The 20,188-nt window shown below is 40.2% G+C and overlaps 1 protein-coding gene across 4 annotated transcripts in view; it reads right to left on the bottom strand.

The window, feature by feature from the left end:
• gpc5a (glypican 5a) overlaps nt 1–20,188 on the bottom strand; it is a 212,950-nt gene that overhangs the window by 176,330 nt on the left and 16,432 nt on the right. For all 4 annotated transcript variants that reach the window (XM_060898433.1, XM_060898436.1, XM_060898435.1 and 1 more), the window contains exons 4-5: nt 9,861–10,555; nt 7,755–7,876 (exon numbers count right to left, since the gene is read on the bottom strand). In XM_060898433.1, the coding sequence (XP_060754416.1) occupies nt 7,755–7,876; nt 9,861–10,555 (817 nt within the window). The remainder of the gene's footprint in view (nt 1–7,754; nt 7,877–9,860; nt 10,556–20,188) is intronic.

Here is a 20,188-nt window from a genome sequence, read left to right as displayed (position 1 = left end):
ATACATAGAGATGATAGAGCAGAATTTCAGCTCTCGTTTCCTGATATTTATATCAAAATGTGTTAGAACATCAACTCAGAACACGGCAGCTTTGCTGGCAGACCATCCAATTTTTAGGTTTGCAAAAGTACTGGAACAGATAATCTTAAAATGGATGACACTTATTCTCGCCACAGTCACTGGATATGGGCAATCACATGCTCTGATAGCCTAGCAGTAGAGTAGCCAATCAGCTCATATACTGTGAGTAGAGAAAAACAAGATGGCGGAGCATGTTGCTGAACCAACTGAGGATGAAATAAAAACTACTCGAAAACAAAACCCCCCCAAAATACCAAAAAGCAACAAATATGCTTTATGCAAGTGTTTGACGGTAAGAATGTTTGTTTTTTTCAAGAATTATTATTGTAGCAGCATTTCTCACAAATTGCTACTGTCATTTCACTGCATTGTTTACATTCTAAGCGGAAATTATTTTGTCAGACGTTTTGTATAAAGTTTTTATTTATCGAATTTGCAAAAATTAAAAAAATGCTCCATTTCTCAAAATCCAGTGAATGTGGATAGAAAACAGTTATTCCAGGGTATCTGCACATTTTTCAAGTACAAATTTAAAGACTTAAGACCTTTTCAAGACCTCTAAATGGAAAAATTAAGACTGTACCATGGCAAAGAAAATGATAAATGACAACTTAAAACTGTTTTCTGCAATAGTTTTTTTTACTAACTTTAAGAAGAATGCACACAATTGGTGAACAGGGTGCATCAATGGCAACTGTTAGACAGCAAACAGCTGAAGCAAAGTCGTGTGTTCTGGGCCTGCAGAACTACTGTAGCAGCGAGGAGAAGACTGGGGTTTACTGGAGAAAACACCATGAATCATTTCAAAAACAAAAACAATAAACGGCAAGTAGAACCAGCTGAACAACCTTAGCCGGCATTATTTCAATCCCCAAAGATTATCTTTGATGTGGGATTGTGTGTCTGACAGCAAAATCAGTCTGAGTGTCATACAATATACAGCTGGCTGAGGAAGTTCGAGTATCTTCTGCATTATAGCAGGTAACAGCATGAACCTGTTTATGCAGCCATACAATCATCAGAGCGTTACATCAAACACAGAAAAACAACTGTGACCTTTCATAACCATTATCAATATTAATCAATGTGTTGTAATAACTAAACTAATTCAGTGCAATTGTTATATCAATGTTCATTATTCAAAAATAATCATTAATTATATCTATAATCCATGAATAATTGTTTGTATTACTACTAATAATAATAACTTTTTTAATAATTTAAAAAAATTAACTAAATTTTACAACATTTTTATAATAACTACTTATTAGCTATATCAATTGAGTAGCAATTATAATTCAGTATTAATTACTACTTAATAAGCAGTGATCAAAATGTAATTTAATAACAAGTAGTAATTATCAACTACTAAATTATACTAATAAATAATAGTGATTATTAAAATGCTATAAAATTGAGTTATAAGATTAGTTAAAATTATTAAAAAAGTAGTAATTATTAGTAGTAGTAGTGATAATTATTCATGGCTTATAGATAATTTGTTTTTAATAGTGAACATTGATATAACAATTGAACTGATAATAACAAGTATTACTGTTTATTATTAGTAGTAGTACAGTTATTTTATATCAATGTTCACCATTTAAAAAAAAAAATTATCTATAATCCATGAGTATTTGTTTGTATTCTACCAATTACTACTTATTTGTAATAATTTTTAATAACTTAATTTTATAACATTTAATAATCCCTAGTACTTAATCACTAATTCATTAGTCATGATTAATAATCAATAATAATTACTATTACTACTAATTATTATTAGTGGTTGTTAATATTATTCTATTATATTAAAAACACTGTTGTAGACGATAAGTAATCAAACTAAAAAACTTTTTGTACAAATTATTTATATTGTACTATATCTATATATATATATATATATATATATATATATATATATATATATATATTAGTATTTTCTGGAGTTCTTTGTAATTGAGTTTTGAAATAAAGGTTGTTTATATATTTATATTAAACTTAGTACAATAAACAATGTTAATTATGTAAAAAAATGATGCTAATCATTATTATTATTAGTAGTAGTAGTAGTATTTCCTATAAGCCCTATTTTCCACCCGACTCTTGTGCACATGCGTGAACCCCCCCCCCGCGTTTCACTCCGGAGTGCTTGACCTCTAACACACGCGCACCTCGTGTCCATGAAAAACCAGTTTCCCAGTCCGCCGTGTCCCCAGCGCTGCGTTACCGTCTTTAAACACATTTGTGCGATCCAGCGCTTTTTATCACAAACGATTCTTCTCCTTATTTTGGGGGTATTTGTCATCCCCCAACCACTTGTTAAACAGACATCTCATAATTATCAACGCTTTCTAGTGCCCGCATAAGCTACCTGCGCATCTATCACTCTTCACAACCACCACACCACACTTCCTCCAGTAGTCTCCTAACGTTAGTTCTTGATCTACGGAATGCACATAAGACGCACCGAACCAATGCTGCCCCCAAAAGGTACGCTGGTCACTTAAAATCACGGTTAAAAAAAAAAAAAAAAATACCCCAAACCAGATGGAGACATTTCACTTGTTCGGTCCAATATTAAATTTAATACCTCCCTTTCGAAAATTCCAGTCATTCCAAACAATTTAAGACGTTTTTAGGCCTTGAAAACCGAAAGTTGTATTTAAGACTTAAGGACCCGCGGGAACCCAGTATTCTACTCAATCTCGCCGTACATGGCTTATAGCCGACTCGGTGCTACGTGCCTCGTCAGCTATCAGCTCATATACGACTCAATTTCGTGGAATAACTTAAATATTTGGTTGCATATCCCTTCCTTGCAATAACTGCATCAAGCTGGTAACCCACTGACATCACCAAACTATTGCATTCTACTTTTGTGATGCTTTTACAGGTTTGTACCACAGCTTCTTTCAGTGGGTGTTTGTTTTGGTTCTTCAGTCTCCTCTTCAGGAGGTGAAATGCTGCTCAGCTGGGTTGAGGTCTGGGGACTGATTTGGCCAGTCTACCCCCCCGGATGAACTACTTTGTTGTTGGCTGTGTTTTTTGGGTCCCCTTACAAAAAAAAAAGAACTTTATTCAAGTGTGCTTCTAGTATACTTCTTTTAAACTAAAAATAAGAGAGTATGCTTTCAGTTTGCTTTTTATTTACTTAGAGAGATATACTTAATAAAGTTATGCATAAGTATACCTGGCTTATACGGAAAAGTATATAGAAAAGTCCAAGTAATATTAAGCTTATACTTAAACTTTTGATCAAGATATACTTAACAAAAGTGTAAAGTATTAAAATATTTGTGCCTTAGGTTTAAGTGTACTTGCCCTCTAGTTGTGCTTCAGCATTGTTGACTCTTAAGGCCCGGTCACACTTATTCAGAATTAGCAGGAATCAAGCAGAACCAGCCGGAATAAAATTTTTCAAAATTCGTGCCACATTCAGATGGGAATTTCAAACTGACCAACATTCTTACAACTTTGTAAGAATGCAGTTCGAATACTTAGAATGCGCTTTGAACCCGCCTCGAATGATTATTGCACATTCTGGGTGTATTAGCTTTCAAATGCAGTTCAAATGTAGTTGGAACACAGTAGGAATACCTAAAATGCTGTTAGAATGCAGTAAGAATATTAAGAATGCACTTCGAATGCCGTACGAGTGCGGTTCGATTGCTGCCCAAATACCACCCCTAAGTCTGGTCGGAAGGTGCCTCGAATGCTGTACGAATTCGCCTCGAATGCAGTCAGAACGCCCCCAGAATAGCTGCCGAATGTGTTTTAAACATCTAAGAATTCAAAGAGAATGCAGCTCAAATACTTAGAATGTAATTCAAATGGAATATACGAATAATTTTTCATTCTGACAGCATTCCGGCTCATTCGAGGCATTCTGGCAGGATTTGAAGTGGCTTGCCATTTCAATTTTTCCCTCGAACGCAATCAGAATGTTTCGAATGCTGTTGGAATGCCGTACGAGTGCGGTTCGATTGCTGCCCAAATATCACCCCTAAGTCTGGTCGGAAGGTGCCTCGAATGCTGTACGAATATTTAGAATGCAGTTAGAATACACTTCGAATGCCGTTCGATATTTCTCCTCTTCAAATGCACCTTGAATGTTTTGAGCATGAGCAAAACATTGGGGCCGGCCACAAGAACGGGCCTGAATGTTTGGAATGCACGCAGAAGTTTTAGAATGCACTTCAAATATCCCACAAAAATACAAAGAATTTTCATTCCGACGGCACTCCGGCTCATTCTGCCTCTAGTGTGACTACCCTATTAGGTACAGTATGTCTGTGGTTCCATATAAGGTTTTTTTTTTTTTTTTTTAATTTCTCCTGAGTGGGATCTCATCTCATTATCTCTAGCCGCTTTATCCTGTTCTACAGGGTCGCAGGCAAGCTGGAGCCTATCCCAGCTGACTACGGGTGAAAGGCGGGGTACACCCTGGACAAGTCGCCAGGTCATCACAGGGCTGACACATAGACACAGACAACCATTCACACTCACATTCACACCTACGGTCAATTTAGAGTCACCAGTTAACCTAACCTGCATGTCTTTGGACTGTGGGGGAAACCGGAGCACCCAGAGGAAACCCACGCGGACACGGGGAGAACATGCAAACTCCACACAGAAAGGCCCTCGCTGGCCCCGGGGCTCGAACCCAGACCTTCTTGCTGTGAGGCAACAGCACTAACCACTACACCACCGTGCCGCCCCCTGAGTGGGATGATTCAATTATTTTATTTATTTCTTTAGAGCTCGGATGTCAATTTCAGTTGTCATTGCCATGTTTTTATACTGTGGCATTTAATACAATGTTGCTTTAAATTTTGATTTTTAACGAAAACGCACGTTCTTAATCCTGAGTAGCTTATTTTGTGAATTCTCACCTTTATAACTTCATTGTAACTTAAGGTACAAAACACTTAAGTTGTCTACTGGTAGAGTGCATGAGGTAAGGGTTAGGGCTAGAAAACTAATAGTATACCTAGAAGGGTAACTGCAGTATACTTCAAAACTAAAAAGTGGACTAGATGTATATAAATCAGTAACTAATAGTATATTTCCGATATGCTATAAAGTATACTTTTATAAACTAAGAAGTGGAGAAGTGTGTAACGAGTAAACCAATAGTATATTTCCAGTATACTACAAAGTATACTTTAGTAAAGTAAAAAGTGGACTAGAAGTATAAAACAAGTAAACTCAGAGTATATTTCCGGTATACTATGAAGTATGCTTTTGTAAATGAAAGAGTGGACTACAAGTATGGAACTAGTAAACTATTAGTATACAAGTTTACTTGTGGTATACTTGCAGTACAAAAAAAATACTAGTTGTATACTCAAAGTTTACTTCTTAGACTTAAAGTATACTTTTTATAAACTAAAAGTGGGCCAATTTAGTCCCAAGAAATATTAGATTAGTTTACTTACAAGTATACTGTAAGTACATTGATATCAGTATACTTGGTACACAAGTATACTTAAGGAAATATACTTTAACTTTACTTAAGTAAACTTAATAAAATGAACTTGAAGTATGCTTTTTGATAAGGGTCATTCTCTTGATGCATGATGTGGTTCCTCTTAATTAGATTGGATGCATTTCTCTAAAATTGGTAGACGAAATGTTCTGCCATCATCACGAGTTCCATCATCAGTAAAGATCAGTGAGCATGTTCCACCATGTTTCGCTGATGAATTTGTAGGTTTGGGATGATGAGCAGATCCTTTTTTTCTCCACACTTTGACCTTTACATCACTTTAGTTGAGGTTAGTCTTAATTCCAGAACTTTTGTGGCTCATCTATGAATTTGCTGCAAATTCCAATCTGGTCTTCTGATTCTTACTGCTGATGAGTGGTTTATATCTTGAAGTATGGCCTCCATATTTCTGCTCTCAAATGGCCCTTTTCCACTACCCTTTTTCAGCTCACTTCAGCTCGCTTCAGCCCGACACGGCTCGCGTTTCGACTACCAAAAAACAGCACGACTCGGCTCGCTTCAGCCCTGCTTAGCCCCTAAAACTCGCACCGTTTTGGAGTGGGGCTGAAGTGAGCCAAAGCGAGCCGAGTGAGGCTGGGGGCGTGAGCAGACACTCCCCTGTGCACGGATTGGTGAGGAGGAGTGTCCTCACATGCCCACACACGCCCCGCGAGCACGCTGGGATCTGTAAACACCGTAAACCCGGAAGGAGAATAATTACGAATTATGAGAATTTCTGAAGCCTTATGCGCCTCGCCTCATCTATACGCTCTTGCCAGTATCTGTTGGCGTTGTCGGTGACAACAAGCCACAGCACCAAGACCAGCAACACTAACGACTCCATGTCCTCTATGTTTATTGTTTACTATTCGGGTTGTGAGACTACCGCTTAAAAGATCACTGATGTCACTGTTTGCGCTGCTTAACGACATCACGTTACGTCCACTCACTTTCGCTAACTCCACCCAATGTGTCCACCCACTTCCAGCCAGCACGGTTCAGCACGGTTGTAGTCGAAATGCAACCCCAACAGCCCCGCTCAGCTCGACTCAGCACGGCACGGCTCAGCCGCGTTTGTAGTGGAAAAGCGGCAAAAGTCTTCTTCAAACAGTGGATTGTGATACCTTCAGCCCTGCCCTATGGAAATTGCTGGTGATGTCACTGATTTTTTTTTTCTTCACAGCTCTCACTTCAATTGTCTTCAACTGTCATTGTTTTCCTTGGCCTGTTCCATGACTGGGTTGTTAGTGCACCAGAGGTTTCTTTCATTTTCAGTACATTTCAAATTGTTGTATTGACTGTGCCCAATACTTATACAATAGCTCTGATCATTTCCCCCTCTTTTCTCCCATAGACAGCTTTCTGGTCTTTATGTTGGTTTATCCTTTTTAAGAACAAATGCAGTCTTCATAGGTGACACCCATGGCTCAAACCAAGAGTAGATATTCAGAGCTATTCATTATTTAACCAATCAATCTAACAGGACACATTTTTCGGTTACAAGTTCCGATATTTTTGATCAGTTGAAAAATGGGTGGGTTCAAACAAAAAGGTGCAATGTTCCGAGTCACTTAATACACCAAAATGTAAATATCTATCATCTCATTCATCTTTTGATCTCAAACCCAAATGTTTTCAGTGTATTGCAAAAGTAATAGAATTGGCCTTGTAATACATATGGAGAGTACTGTATATGCACTGGAAATTTAGACATTCAGCTTACAGACTCAAATTAACATCAAGTGAAAAAGTGTATATTATGAATAACAGTCTACTATTTAAAATAAGAGTGTACCCCGCCTCTCGCCTATAGTCAGCTGGGATAGGCTCCAGCTTGCCTGCGACCCTGTAGAGCAGGATAAAGCGGCTAGAGATAATGAGATGAGATAAATAAATAGTGCAGTGGCGGTAATGTGTTCAAACTGCAGTTTATCAGTATGTCCACCAGATGGGAACAGATCAACACAAAAATTGCATCAGAAATCTACCCAAAACTGTCCAACCACAAAGTTCTACAATCTGAAATGACAAAATATTGGACTCTTTCTTGGAGTATGTTTATTCCCTGTTAAATATTTAATGATGTTAGAAATAATAAACACTAAAATCATAAATAACAAAAATAAAATTAACAAGTGGATAAACAAGCAGAAAAACATTTGAACAGATGAGTAAGACTTACTGTCTCCAGTGACTCAGTTTTTCCTGTGTGTTTCTCTCTGGGGTTTGGAGGTGTAGTGTGTCACTAGCGCGTCCCTGCTGGACAGAATCGGCACGTACAGGTTCTCCACACACACCACGAACCTATAAAAAACACCCAACCCAATGCCCATACCCACCCACATGCAAAGAGAGGGAATAAAATTAAAGAATACATTTTTAGATAGTGGGTACAAACCCAGAGTTTCCTCAATCCCTTTAACAACAAAGGCAGAGGTCAGGTTAAATTAGAATGTTTGATCTTTTGATATCACTACAGCCATTTACCCAATATTCACTAACTTCCTAACAAACCTGGCTCACTCTTTTACTAACAAAATATAGCAGGTGACGTGGATGTATGAATTAAAGTGTTGGATGACTAGCTTTGCTGAACATCAAGTGAATCAGTTGCGGTCAGACGTTTACATACAGTGACATGAATATCATCTTGGATATGAAGGTCATGGCAATATTTGGGCTTTCAGTAATTTCTTTGAACTTTTTCTGTGGCAGGATGTACAGCATACATCTTTAAAAAAAAAACATTAGAATTTGGGGCACAAGTTTGAATTTTCTTTGGGTTTTCTGAAATCAACACCGGGACAAAATTATACATACAGAGTCAATAATTTACATACAGCACACCTAATATTTGGGTAAAATGTCTCTTCACAAGATTCACCTTCAAACATTTTTGTTTACCATGAACAAGCTTCTGGCAGAATTCTGGTTGGATATTTCACAACTCTTCATGGTAGAATCGGTAGAGTTCAATTAAATTTGCTTTTTTTTTGGCATGAACTCGACTTATAAGCGCAGTCCATATATTTTCAAATAGGGTTGAAGCCAGGACTTGTTTTAAGCTTAATGTTAGCCTGCTTTATCCTCCACAACCAGCTCTGGTGCGTATTTGGGTTCATTGTCCTGTTGCAACTCCCAAGTCGTGTTCAAGTTTCTGATGGTTTATGCTGAAAAATTCTGAGGTAGTCCTCCCTCTTCATTATTCCATCCACTCTGTGCAATGAATCAGTTCCACTGGCAGCAAAACAGTCCCAGAGCATGATGATCCTACCACCACCACCAGCTGGTACAGTGTCCCTCTGTACAGCGTGGTCATTGTGGCCAAATAACTCTTTGTCTCATCTGACCATACAGCTATCCTCCAGGTTTTTTTCCTTGTGGTCAACTTCAAACTTTAGTTAAGCTTGAAGGTGTCAATTTTGGAGCAGGGGGGTTATTTCTTGGATAGCAGCCTCTTAGTCCATGGTGATCTGAACTGCAGACAGTGAGCCATCAGCTTCCAGTTCATGGCAGGGCTGTGCCATGGTGGTTCCCAGGTTGTACCTGATCATCCAAACCAATTTCCTTTCAGCTGAGGATGACAATTTGGGTTTTCTTGAAGCAAAGTGGCTTGGTAAAGTGACTATACCTCACGATAACTTGCATACAATTGTTTGAACTGATCTTGGAATTTGCAGTTGTTTAGAAATGGCTTCAAGAGACATTCCGGAGTTGTGTACATCTACAATCCTCTTTCTCAAATCTGCAATGAGCTCCTTGGACTTTCCCCATTGGATTGACCAACACACAATACAATGGAGTGCTGTAAACAAATCCTTTTTATGAAGGCACAGAGAAGCTACCAGCTGTAGTCAATCACTAACAAGAAGTTGAAACACCTTGGCCAAATAAGAGACATTTTGGAAGTTTCAGCACCTTGGAATTAATAATCTAAGTGAGCGTATGTAAAATTTTGACCCTGTATGTATAATTTTGACCCTTTGTTGATTTCAGAAAACCCAAAGAAAATTCAAACTTGTGCACCAAATTCTAGTTTTTTTTTTTAATTAAAAAGATGTATGCTGTACATTCTGCCACAGGGGAAAAAAAGTTCAAAGAAAAAAAAATCACTGAAAGCCCAAATATTGCCATGACATTCATATCCAAGATGACCTGTCACTGTATGTAAACTTCTGATCACAACTGTATATTGTCTCAATGAAGCAATTCTGCGATTTTATTCAAAGCAATGTATCAAATTTGTGTTCCACTCCTTGTTGCCCGTCACTCATGGTGCTTTTCTGACCTGTGATGCAAGTCTGGCAGCATTCCTGCTCGTGTAAGCTACAGCGTCGGTGATGAGAAGGGGGACTGAGGCCAGCACATGCTCGAGCTCATTCCCATCGTGCATGCGTGCAGCAAGCTCCTCCAGTGAGCGCACAAATTCCTGCCAGTAGGCGTCGACCTCGGCGAGACTGGCCAGGCAGCCACGCAGCACATTCAGGCAGTAGCCCATGCATGGCTTGCTGTCCGTCAGGGCCTGACACAGCGGGCAATAGTGCATGCGCATTAGTGCTCGACGGCACTCGCGGCTTGGCTGAGCGTGGTCTGTGGTGTTGATGACCTCAACAGCAAGGTGCATTGACTGCAGAAACATGCGCTCTACCAGTGAAGCATCTGACACCAGTAATGCAAGGCGTGTTGGGGCATTACCATACACTGCTGCGTGATGCCCAAATGACCGCACACACTCTTGGTAGAAGGGATCTAAAGATGGCATGCCTGGTTCCTCAAGTTGGTCATACAGCAATGGGAAAAGTGCGTCGAAAAAACGATGCGCTGCTTCTTCTAGGTTAAGCTCTGCCCCCAGCACAAAGAGACCAACATCAGTGAAAAGTTCAGTCAGTGGAGAGGAAGCACGCAATGCAAGGTCACCATGCAAAACTTTCAAGTGGGAAAACGTGTGGTCCTGCACTTCATGCACCACCAAGTACACAGTGTCTGGAGGAGACAGAAAGAAGGAGACAGAGAAATAATTATTAACCAGTCACAACAATAAGGGATAATTAACTTGTCAAACATGAAACTTCCTTCAAATGCAAATAGAAGGCATAACACTGCTGCATTCATAGCAAGACTTTTAACTGGCAGTTCAGACCTACAAGCTCCTCTTCCTGCCATCTTCAATCTCTAAGCACCACCTTCTGGATGTGTCAGAACAACTGACTTTACAGAGCCCCAGCTTCCCCCCCCCCCCTTTCTTACGTTCCTTTCTTCCAACAGTGCTTCTTTCTTGTGAATTTTCTGAAAAGGTTTTGAAATCACATCTCTTAAAGTGCATATTCTGGATCAGTTTCGTTTTTTTTAATATGAAAGTATGTCCCTTTACACACTCATCCAGAAGGGTAATTTTGCACAAGGCCATCTGTCTACAGCAGAAAAAATAAATAAATAAAAACATCTGGAAAAATCCCAAGGGAGTCTGGAGCCAGATTTGTGACGTTATCTGTGGAAGCGCAAGCAAGCTGCGCGAGCTTTGCACGGTTTCAGTGCACAGCCTGTGTAGACCAAGCGCTCCTATTTCTCTCTCATTGTCTGGTCTTTTGGAAAACGATGAGCACTAATCCCATCAAGATTGGTGTTGTTACACCCTCCTACGATACATCTGTTAACCATTTTAATAATTACGCGATAACGAAGAAATTTGCAGAAAATCACGAGGTCGTTTTCTCATAAACAAACCAGCGCTGACATAGGATTCAGAAGGAAGCGTCCCGCAGATGACGTCACGAAAATCAATGTTTTCCAGGAAATGGAAAGTTTTTTCAGAGGCGGACCAATTCACCTCAAATGGCTTGATTTCAACGGCATTGCACAAGGTAAAAAAAATTGCAGCGAATGCAGAATGTTACAGATATTTGACCAAAGTTTAATATAAAATAGGAGAATTACATTGATCTTGCTCCTGAATTTACCCGTGATATGCACTTTAAAGCTGTACTTCCCAACCTTCCATCAGTTTGTTTGCAATGCAGGTCATCATCACTGTGGGGAAACTTGGTGTGTGTTTGATGTTGGGTGTGTGTTAAACAGAGCGATGTAAATCAGTCATATGACTCGTGGTTTAGCTCAGTTTCCACTTCACATGTATACACATGGCAGGGAGAAATGGAGAGATAAAACCAAGAAAAAAAATGAAAGGAAACACGAGATAGGGAATGTGTCACTATGGCTACGTTCACACTGCAGGCTGAAGTGACTCAAATCCGATCTTTTCGCCCATATGTGACCTGTATCCGATCTTTTATTGACAATATGAACGACACAGATCCGATTTTTTCAAATCCGACCCAGGCCGTTTGGATATGTGGTCCTAATTCCGATTCCTATCCGCTCTTTTCATATGCGACTTCAGTCTGAACCGCCAGGTCGCATTCATCCGACTTACACGTCATCAACAAGCCACAAACGTCACTATTCTGCGCTGAAGTAGGCGGCGGGTCTCTCAAAAAAAGTTACAACAACATGGCGCATAATCACGGGCACAGATAGAGGGTGGGACTCGTCCCACCCAGATTTAAATTCACCTCGTTCGGTCCCCCCCACTTATAGGGAGGAAAAAACGTCTATGCTGTCTTTCTTTGCATAAGGCAAACCTCACGGAAAAATCAAAAGACTAATTACCATTCGGTTTATTGAGGTGCACAGCAGTGTATACATAGTTGCAACAACTCACATAAAACAAAACAAAGACTGATATTCGGTTGGTTGAGCTGCGCAGACTGCACAGGTTGCGAGCTCGAGCTTGGTTGCTATGGTTACTAACAACAAGTTTGACAGGCATATCGGGGTTGGGGTTGGTTTGCTGGCAGCTTTGTCCCCCCCCAGTTTTTTGTCCCCCCCCAGTTCAAAAAACGTATCTTTTTTCAAAGTATTGTACTTCTTCCCACTCCTTTTTCGAACAATGTGCGGTGTATTGTAATGTATTAGCTCTTTATGTTATTTTATTTATTCTTTTTTTTGTCACTTTTTTCATTTTCTTTCTTTTGTATGTACAAATAGTTACATACATTTTTATACATGTTCGAAATAAATAAATTCATTCATTCATTCATTCATATCTGCACCCCTGCGCATGACATCAATGCGAGGGACGCTTCGGGCTGTGAAGGTTCTGAATCTTCTCAATGGAAGGACACAGAGGTTAGGGAGCTGATTTCCATTTGGGGGGATGCAGCTATTCAAGCTAGATTGGATGGGTCATACCGCAACCGGGCGGTTTTACTTCCGTAAACACTGGCCATGCTCACTGCGTGTGACGTCGTCGTATCCTGCAATGCGCATGCGGAACACTTTTAGGTCGCTTTTCGTTCATACTGAGGATCACATACAAGTCGCATATATTTGTTAATGTGAACGACCTCACAAAAAAATCGGATTTCACAAAAAAATCGGAATTGAGCATTAAGCCTTGCAGTGTGAACGTAGCGAAAAGCTTACTATGACCATGTGTGATAGAATTTTTAATTAATTATTCATGACACAAACTAAGGTAACAGAGTTCCTAAAATGTCCTAGATTTGCAGCTGGGTTCCCAAAGAGATTTTGAAGTAGATTTTTTTTTTCCCGTTTCCGGTTGAGAGTACGTCATGCGCGTTCTGGCTGCCACTTCTCACCGGAGCTTTTTTTTTTAATTTCTTTTTCTATTTTTTTCCTGTGCGTTTGTGTAGTTTGATGTTTGAGTGTTTTGTCCGCCGATTGTGGTGTAGCTCCAGACCTAGTTTTGGGCGTCAGCTCCCTCCAGGCCTTGGTTCGCCGTGGGCGATGCCTGCGCTCCCAGCTGTGGACTGCAGTGAGCTCATTGCTCATTTTACATCGTGGTTGTCCAGCGCTCTAACGCTTGGCGTGATGTTCCGAGCGATGTTGCTCGGTGGTGTTGCGGTGGCTGTGCAGGCGGTTTGGGACACACCAGCGCTCTGCCTGGCAGAGCTGCTCTGCTCGCTTTGTGGATCCACGGCGTGGTGTTCGAGCGATGTTGCTGATGGCGTCACGGCGGCGGTGCTGGAGATGTGGGACTTGTTTTCGTGCACCTTTTGGTGGGACTGTGGCTGCTACACCACGGGAATTACATCCTGACCCCTACTTGGTGGACTTTTTACTTTTTATTTTTTTTTTCTTTCCTTGTCTATAATTGTAAAGCGTCCTTGGGTTTTTTGAAAGGCACTATATAAATTTAAATTATTATTAGTAAAGCAAAAAGAAAAATGTTCAAATAATTACCAAATATTAACAATATAAAAAAAAGGTCCTTTGATCCAGGAAACATGCCATGGAGCCAGGCTTCCACCAAAGTTCCTGAAGTTCTTTACGCACTTTAAGTTACCAACAACAGCTTGCTGGTTTCTGAAGAGGTCTTAGTGTTCTGGAAAACTTTGCTCAGTTCTTGAAAAATGTTCCAGGATTTTCAGTAGAGTTTCAGGACTCAAATTTGTTCAGTAGCTCTTGATTTGAAGAAAAAAAATCCTGATAAATATCCTTGGAAAATGGTTCTGTATTTTTTAAATGATTTTGGGGTTTGTGTAAAGGTCTCTGTAAAACTTCCTGCAGCAAAAACATGTCTGTAAAAATGTGTTCAGTTTAAATCTAGAACCCTTAATGAGATGCGTTGTTTCTCTGGTGGAAACCATACATGTTCTACGTATACAGAACACTACAATGTTTTTGCTTCCCTGTCCAAAAGGGTTCCAAGTACCGTAGAAGCTTTTTTTGGTCAACCAAGAACTTGTAACTATCCCAAGGACCCTTTAACCCTTTGGTGACTGACCCCTTGAAAATGGTTCCTCCAGGAACGATGACGTTTCAGTTGTCAAGACAACGGAAAAACTAAAATACAAAAACAGAAAGATACGTCACAATGCTCTTGTGCACAAAACAAAATGCTCTTGTATTTGTATTTTAGTTTTTCCGTCGTCTTGACAACTGAAACGTCATGGTTCCTGGAGGAACCATTTTCAAGGGGTCAGTCACCAAAGGGTTAAGAACCTTTGTATAGTGGCATCTGACCAGGGGACACAATCCTAACAAACAACCGCTTTCATCATTTTCAAAGCCAGATCACATAGCATCGACGCTAAATGAGGAAATCGTCCAACAGGATTAGCCATCAGTTGTTCTCCTTCGTGCAGTTCTCCATTTTCTCAGTGATATGATCCAGTTAGTTAACGAGTGCGAGTTAATTAGGAGACAGAGGAGCCGCTCCACTGAGAGGCGAGAAAATCCGTTAAGAGTTAATCACTTAATGTCCCGCTCTCCCAATTCAATTACACCGAACACGCTCTGTTCCAGCACAGGCGATGTTAATGAAACACAGCCGCTCAGTGCTGAGAGAACGAAGGAGGAACAATAACGAGTTGAGTCATTAGCAGTGGTGTTTCATGGTGATACAACATCTCACTTTATGTCTCTCTAATATACACACACACAGTGATGAAACAAAGTGTGTTGTTCATTAAGCTTGCCAGCAGGTCGTCCTCATCAGCATCTTAATGAAGACAGGATGGTTTTTACTCACAACAGGTGGCAGGTGATGTGCTTTAGCCACGTTATAAAGCACTGACACTGGAGGCTCCTTTCATAAAATGTTAAATAAAAGCTCTCCTTCCAGATCACAATTACACACAGCTTTTAAATGGCACATTCATTGTGAACAATCTGCTACGATAGATATTATAAAACAGTAAAATGTTTGTATTGCAATTTGCAGCTGCACTAGCCAATCAGGATTCAACAATGCTGTAATTCAACCCCATTTCCAAGAAAGTAGGGACGCTGTGTAAAATATAAATAAAAACCAAATGCTGTGATTTGAAAAAAAAAAAAAACCTTATATTTCATTGAAAATAGTACAAAGACAACATACTAAAAGTTGAAACTGAGAAATTTTATACAGTAGTTGTTTGAAAAATATATGCTCATTTTGAATTTGATGCCAGCAACATATTTCAAAAAGGTTGGGACAGGGGCATGTTTACCACTGTGTTGCATCACCTCTACTTTTAACAACACTCTAAACGTTTGGGAACTGAGACGACCAACTGCTGTAGCTTCGAAAGAGAAATGTTGTCCCATTGTTGCCTGGTATAGGATTTCAGTCGCTCAAGAGTTCGGGGTCTCCTTTGTCATATTTTTCTAGTGGTCCAGAGTGCAGACAGGCCAGTTTAGCCCACAGACTCTTTTACTATGGAGCCATGCAGACGTAATACGTGCAGAATGTGGTTTAACATAAGCAAAGCCTTCCCTGAAAAAGACATCTGGATGGCAGCATGTTGCAACAAAACGTGTACATCATTCAGCATGAATGATTCCTTCCTAGATGTGCAACCTACCCATATCATGTGCACTAATGACCTCCGTACCATCATGCAGGTTTTTCTTTGCATGGTAGAATTTTAACTTTCCCTACATTGGCTCCCAGTCCAGTACCGTTTTCAGTTTAAAATTCTCATCATGGTCAGGCCCCTGCCTATCTTGTTGAGTTATTGCACCCCCTATCCTCTGCTCGCTCTCTTAGATCCAATAATCAAAACTTACTGTCCGTCCCACGTACCCGCCTTAGGACTTGGCGTGATCGTGCTTTTGTAGTGGTTGGCCCCAGGTTGTGGAATGACTTACCTGCTGAACTCAGGTTTGCTCCTTCTTTGGATGCTTTTAAGAGTCAATTAAAAACACACTTTTTTAGACAGGCGTTTGGTTAGGTTGTTTTTATCTGTTATTTGCTTTTCTTATTGTACAACTGGGCCCATTGTGTTTTTGAATTTGTTTTAATTTATACCTTTTTTATTAGGTTTGTTTTGCTTGTTTATTGTTTATTTATATTATTTTTATTTTTTCCTTTCCTATTGTTTTTGGCTTTGATACATTGTAAAGCGCTTTGTGACTGTTTGTCTGTGAAAATGCGCCATATAAATAAATTTTACTTACTTAACTTGCCTTTGCCAATGCAGTGACAATGTTCACTGATGACAGTTTTCTGAAATGTTCCTGAGCCCATGTACCAAATTCCACGACAGAATTGTGTCCGCTTTTAATGCAGCATTGGTTTTCAGCCTTGTCTCTTGTAGACAGAGATTCCTCCAGATTTTCTGAACCCTTTAAATGGTATTATGTACCTTAGATATGGGCGGTTCAGTGGTGTAGTGGTTAGCACTGTCGCCTCACAGCAAGAAGGTTCTGGGTTCAAGCCCAGTGGCTGACAGGGGCCTTTCTACGTGGAGTTTGCATGTTCTCTGTGTCTGTGTGGGTTTCCTCCAGGTGCTCTGGTTTCCCCTAGTCCAAAACCATGCAGGTTAGGCTAATTGGTGGCTCTAAATTGACCGTAGGTGTGAATGCGAGAGTCTGAATGGCTGTTTGTCTCTATGTGTCAGCCCTGCGATGATCTGGCGACTTGTCCAGGGTGTACCCCGCCTCTCGTCCATAGTCAGCTGGGATAGGCTCCAGCTTGCCTCCGACCCTGTACAGAATAAGTGGTTATGCATAATGGATGTACCACAGCTGTGATCCCTAAATTCTTTGCAATTTTACATTGAGGAATGTTAAACTGTTGTACTGTTTGCCCATACAGTCTTTCACAGAGCGGTGAACCCCTCCCCATCTTTACTTCTGAGAGACTCCACCTCTCTAGGATGCTCTTTTTATACCAATCATGTTACTGACCTGTTGATAATTAACCAAATTAGTTTTTTTTTTTTTTTAACATTACACAACTTTTTCAGTCTTTTGTTGCCCCCTCCCAAAATTTTTGAAATGTGTTACTGGCACTAAATTCAAAAATGAGCATACATTTTTCAAGAAACAATACACTTTCTCCGTTTCAACATTTGATATGCTGTCTTTGTACTATTTTCAATGAAATATAGGGTTGGAAATATGCAAATCTTCATATTCTGTTTTTCTTTAGGTTTTACACAGTATCCCAACATTTTTGGAAACAGGACTCATCTCATCTCATTATCTCTAGCCGCTTTATCCTTCTACAGGGTTGCAGGCAAGCTGGAGCCTATCCCAGCTGACTACGGGCGAAAGGCGGGGTACACCCTGGACAAGTCGCCAGGTCATCACAGGGCTGACACATAGACACAGACAACCATTCACACTCACATTCACACCTACGGTCAATTTAGAGTCACCAGTTAACCTAACCTGCATGTCTTTGGACTGTGGGGGAAACCGGAGCACCCGGAGGAAACCCACGCGGACACGGGGAGAACATGCAAACTCCACACAGAAAGGCCCTCGCCAGCCCCGGGGCTCGAACCCAGGACCTTCTTGCTGTGAGGCGACAGCGCTAACCACTACACCACCGTGCCACCCCTGGAAACAGGACTGTAAAACAGAATTAATTCACCCTTAGCAAGTTACAGAGACATCAAAATGTTCTTCATTATTCATGGAATGTGATGTAATGCATGTCTGATTTTGAGCACAGCCACATCATCTCAAACTCATTCTGCTAAATCAGACTTACGCTAATCAGCTCTGCAGTGACTTGTTAAGTGAAATGGTGACACTGCACTGTGTTCTTGTGTACAGCTCACACTTCAGAAATGCATTCTTAATTACTGGATTTAGCGTCTGTGTGCGTAAAATTACAGGGAAAAACCTGCCTGAATGAAGTTTATGCGAGCACAAGATTGCATGTGGGTGGATCTAGGAGTCAGTCTGGTGTTAGACAGCTGTTAAAATCTCTCTCTCACACACGTATATAGATAGAGAGGAAGACAGAACATTTTGACTTAAAAACAAATCCGTCGATCTCAGTCTTTCTACATCCATCTCTCTTTTTGTCTCTTTCCAGTTCTCATGGTGAAAGAATGCTCCGTTTTTGAACCCTGTCATTTTGCGTGAGGAAAAGTGGAGCTCCTGACCAAGGTTACTGTGTGTTTTCGCATGTGTATGAAAGAGAAAAAAAAAAAAAGGAGCAAAGAGGAGGATGAGACTACAGTGCATACAATTACAACAGTAAGGCTCTGTCATGAGAAATCAAAAATGCTCGCAAACCCTCGTGCTAGAAACAAAAACACACCCGAACACCAGTGTGACAGCAAATGAAACTATTTCATCAGTTAATACACAGTGTCTGCAATTCTTTTTATTTTTCCACTATACTACAAGTAGAGTAGGTGTTGAATCTGTCGTTCCTAATTTTAGATCCAGACAGAGTAAATACATCGTTCCTTGCTCTAAAGTACAGTTGTGGTCAGAAGTTTACAGACATCATGAACATTATTAAATAATCTAAGTGGGTGTATATATATTTGACCCAGTGTATGTATAGTACATTATGTACATTCTTTTAACCTGAACTGATGCAGTGAGTAGCTTCTCATTTTTGAAACCGCCATATTGGAAGACATATCCTGTGCTCATGGAAAAGAGGTTACTGTGATTCAAAAGGGTCAAATTATTGGCATCAAGCAAAGAAAACAACCAAGGAGATTGCTGAAATGCCTGGAATTGGGTTAAGACCTGTCCAACGCATTATTAAAAACCTAGAAGGATAGTGATGAATCATCAGCTTCATGGAAGAAATATGGTCGGAAGAAGATTTTGATGAGCCAGGATCAGAGATCATTTACACAATTGATGAAGTCATAAAAAACAGCTTTGTTTAACAGTGAAAAACATTTCCACACGAACAATGCAACAAGAACTTACAGGATTGGGACTAAAGAGCTGTGTGTTCAGAAGAAAACCCACTCGTTATTGAGACTAATCAGAAGAAAGGCTTCAATTTGCTTGGGAACATCAAGATTGGACTCTGGAGCAATGGAAAAATTCCAGAGTGATGGGTGTGTCAGGGTACGAAGGGAAGCTCAAGAAGTGATGCATCCATCTTGCATAGTGGCCACTGTACAAGCCTCTAGAGGAAGTGTTATGATCTGTAGTTACTTCAGTTGGTCAGATCGAGGCTCAGCAACATTATGGAGCAATAAAATAAAAATCAGCTGATGACCTGAATGACCAGATTATCACATCAATGGATTTTTTCTTCCCTGATGGCACAAACATATTCCAGAATGACAATACCAGGATTCATCAGTCTCAAATTGTGAAAGTGGTTCAGGGAGCATGAGGAATCATTTTCACACATGAATTGGCCACCTCAGAGTCCAAAGTATTGTGGTGGTAGCTGGCAGAAAAGGCTGGCATTAACTGCCGACACAAAACGGTCTACTCAGTGCGATTTTGGATCACGTTGGAATCTTCTCTGCCTGTGTAGATTGGAAACTACTCCACTTGTGCTGCTCAGTGAATCGTGCATATTATTATCCATTAGTGACAACCATGGGCTTCGGAAAAACTGATCCTCTCATTTTCATTTCATTCACAATTTTGTATCCATGATTTCTGATGATAAAAACACAAGGTCTATTAAAGGACCCATGGCATGGTGGTTTGTTGATGCTTTAAACGGGCTCGTGGAGGTTTCCGGATGTTATATCCGCAGCCTTTCTCGAAATGAACCCTCGGCACGTACAGTAGATATAGCCTTCTGGGAGAAAGCCCCATTTCAGCCCTTTTCCCAGTGCATCATTTTGCTAATGAGAAGCATGGAGGCAGGGAAGGGTAGAGGGT

Source organism: Neoarius graeffei, chromosome 18 (assembly GCF_027579695.1).
Source record: "Neoarius graeffei isolate fNeoGra1 chromosome 18, fNeoGra1.pri, whole genome shotgun sequence".
Lineage (NCBI taxonomy): Eukaryota > Metazoa > Chordata > Actinopteri > Siluriformes > Ariidae > Neoarius > Neoarius graeffei.
Note: the sequence above shows the minus strand (reverse complement) of the source record. Positions and strands in the feature narration are given on the sequence as shown.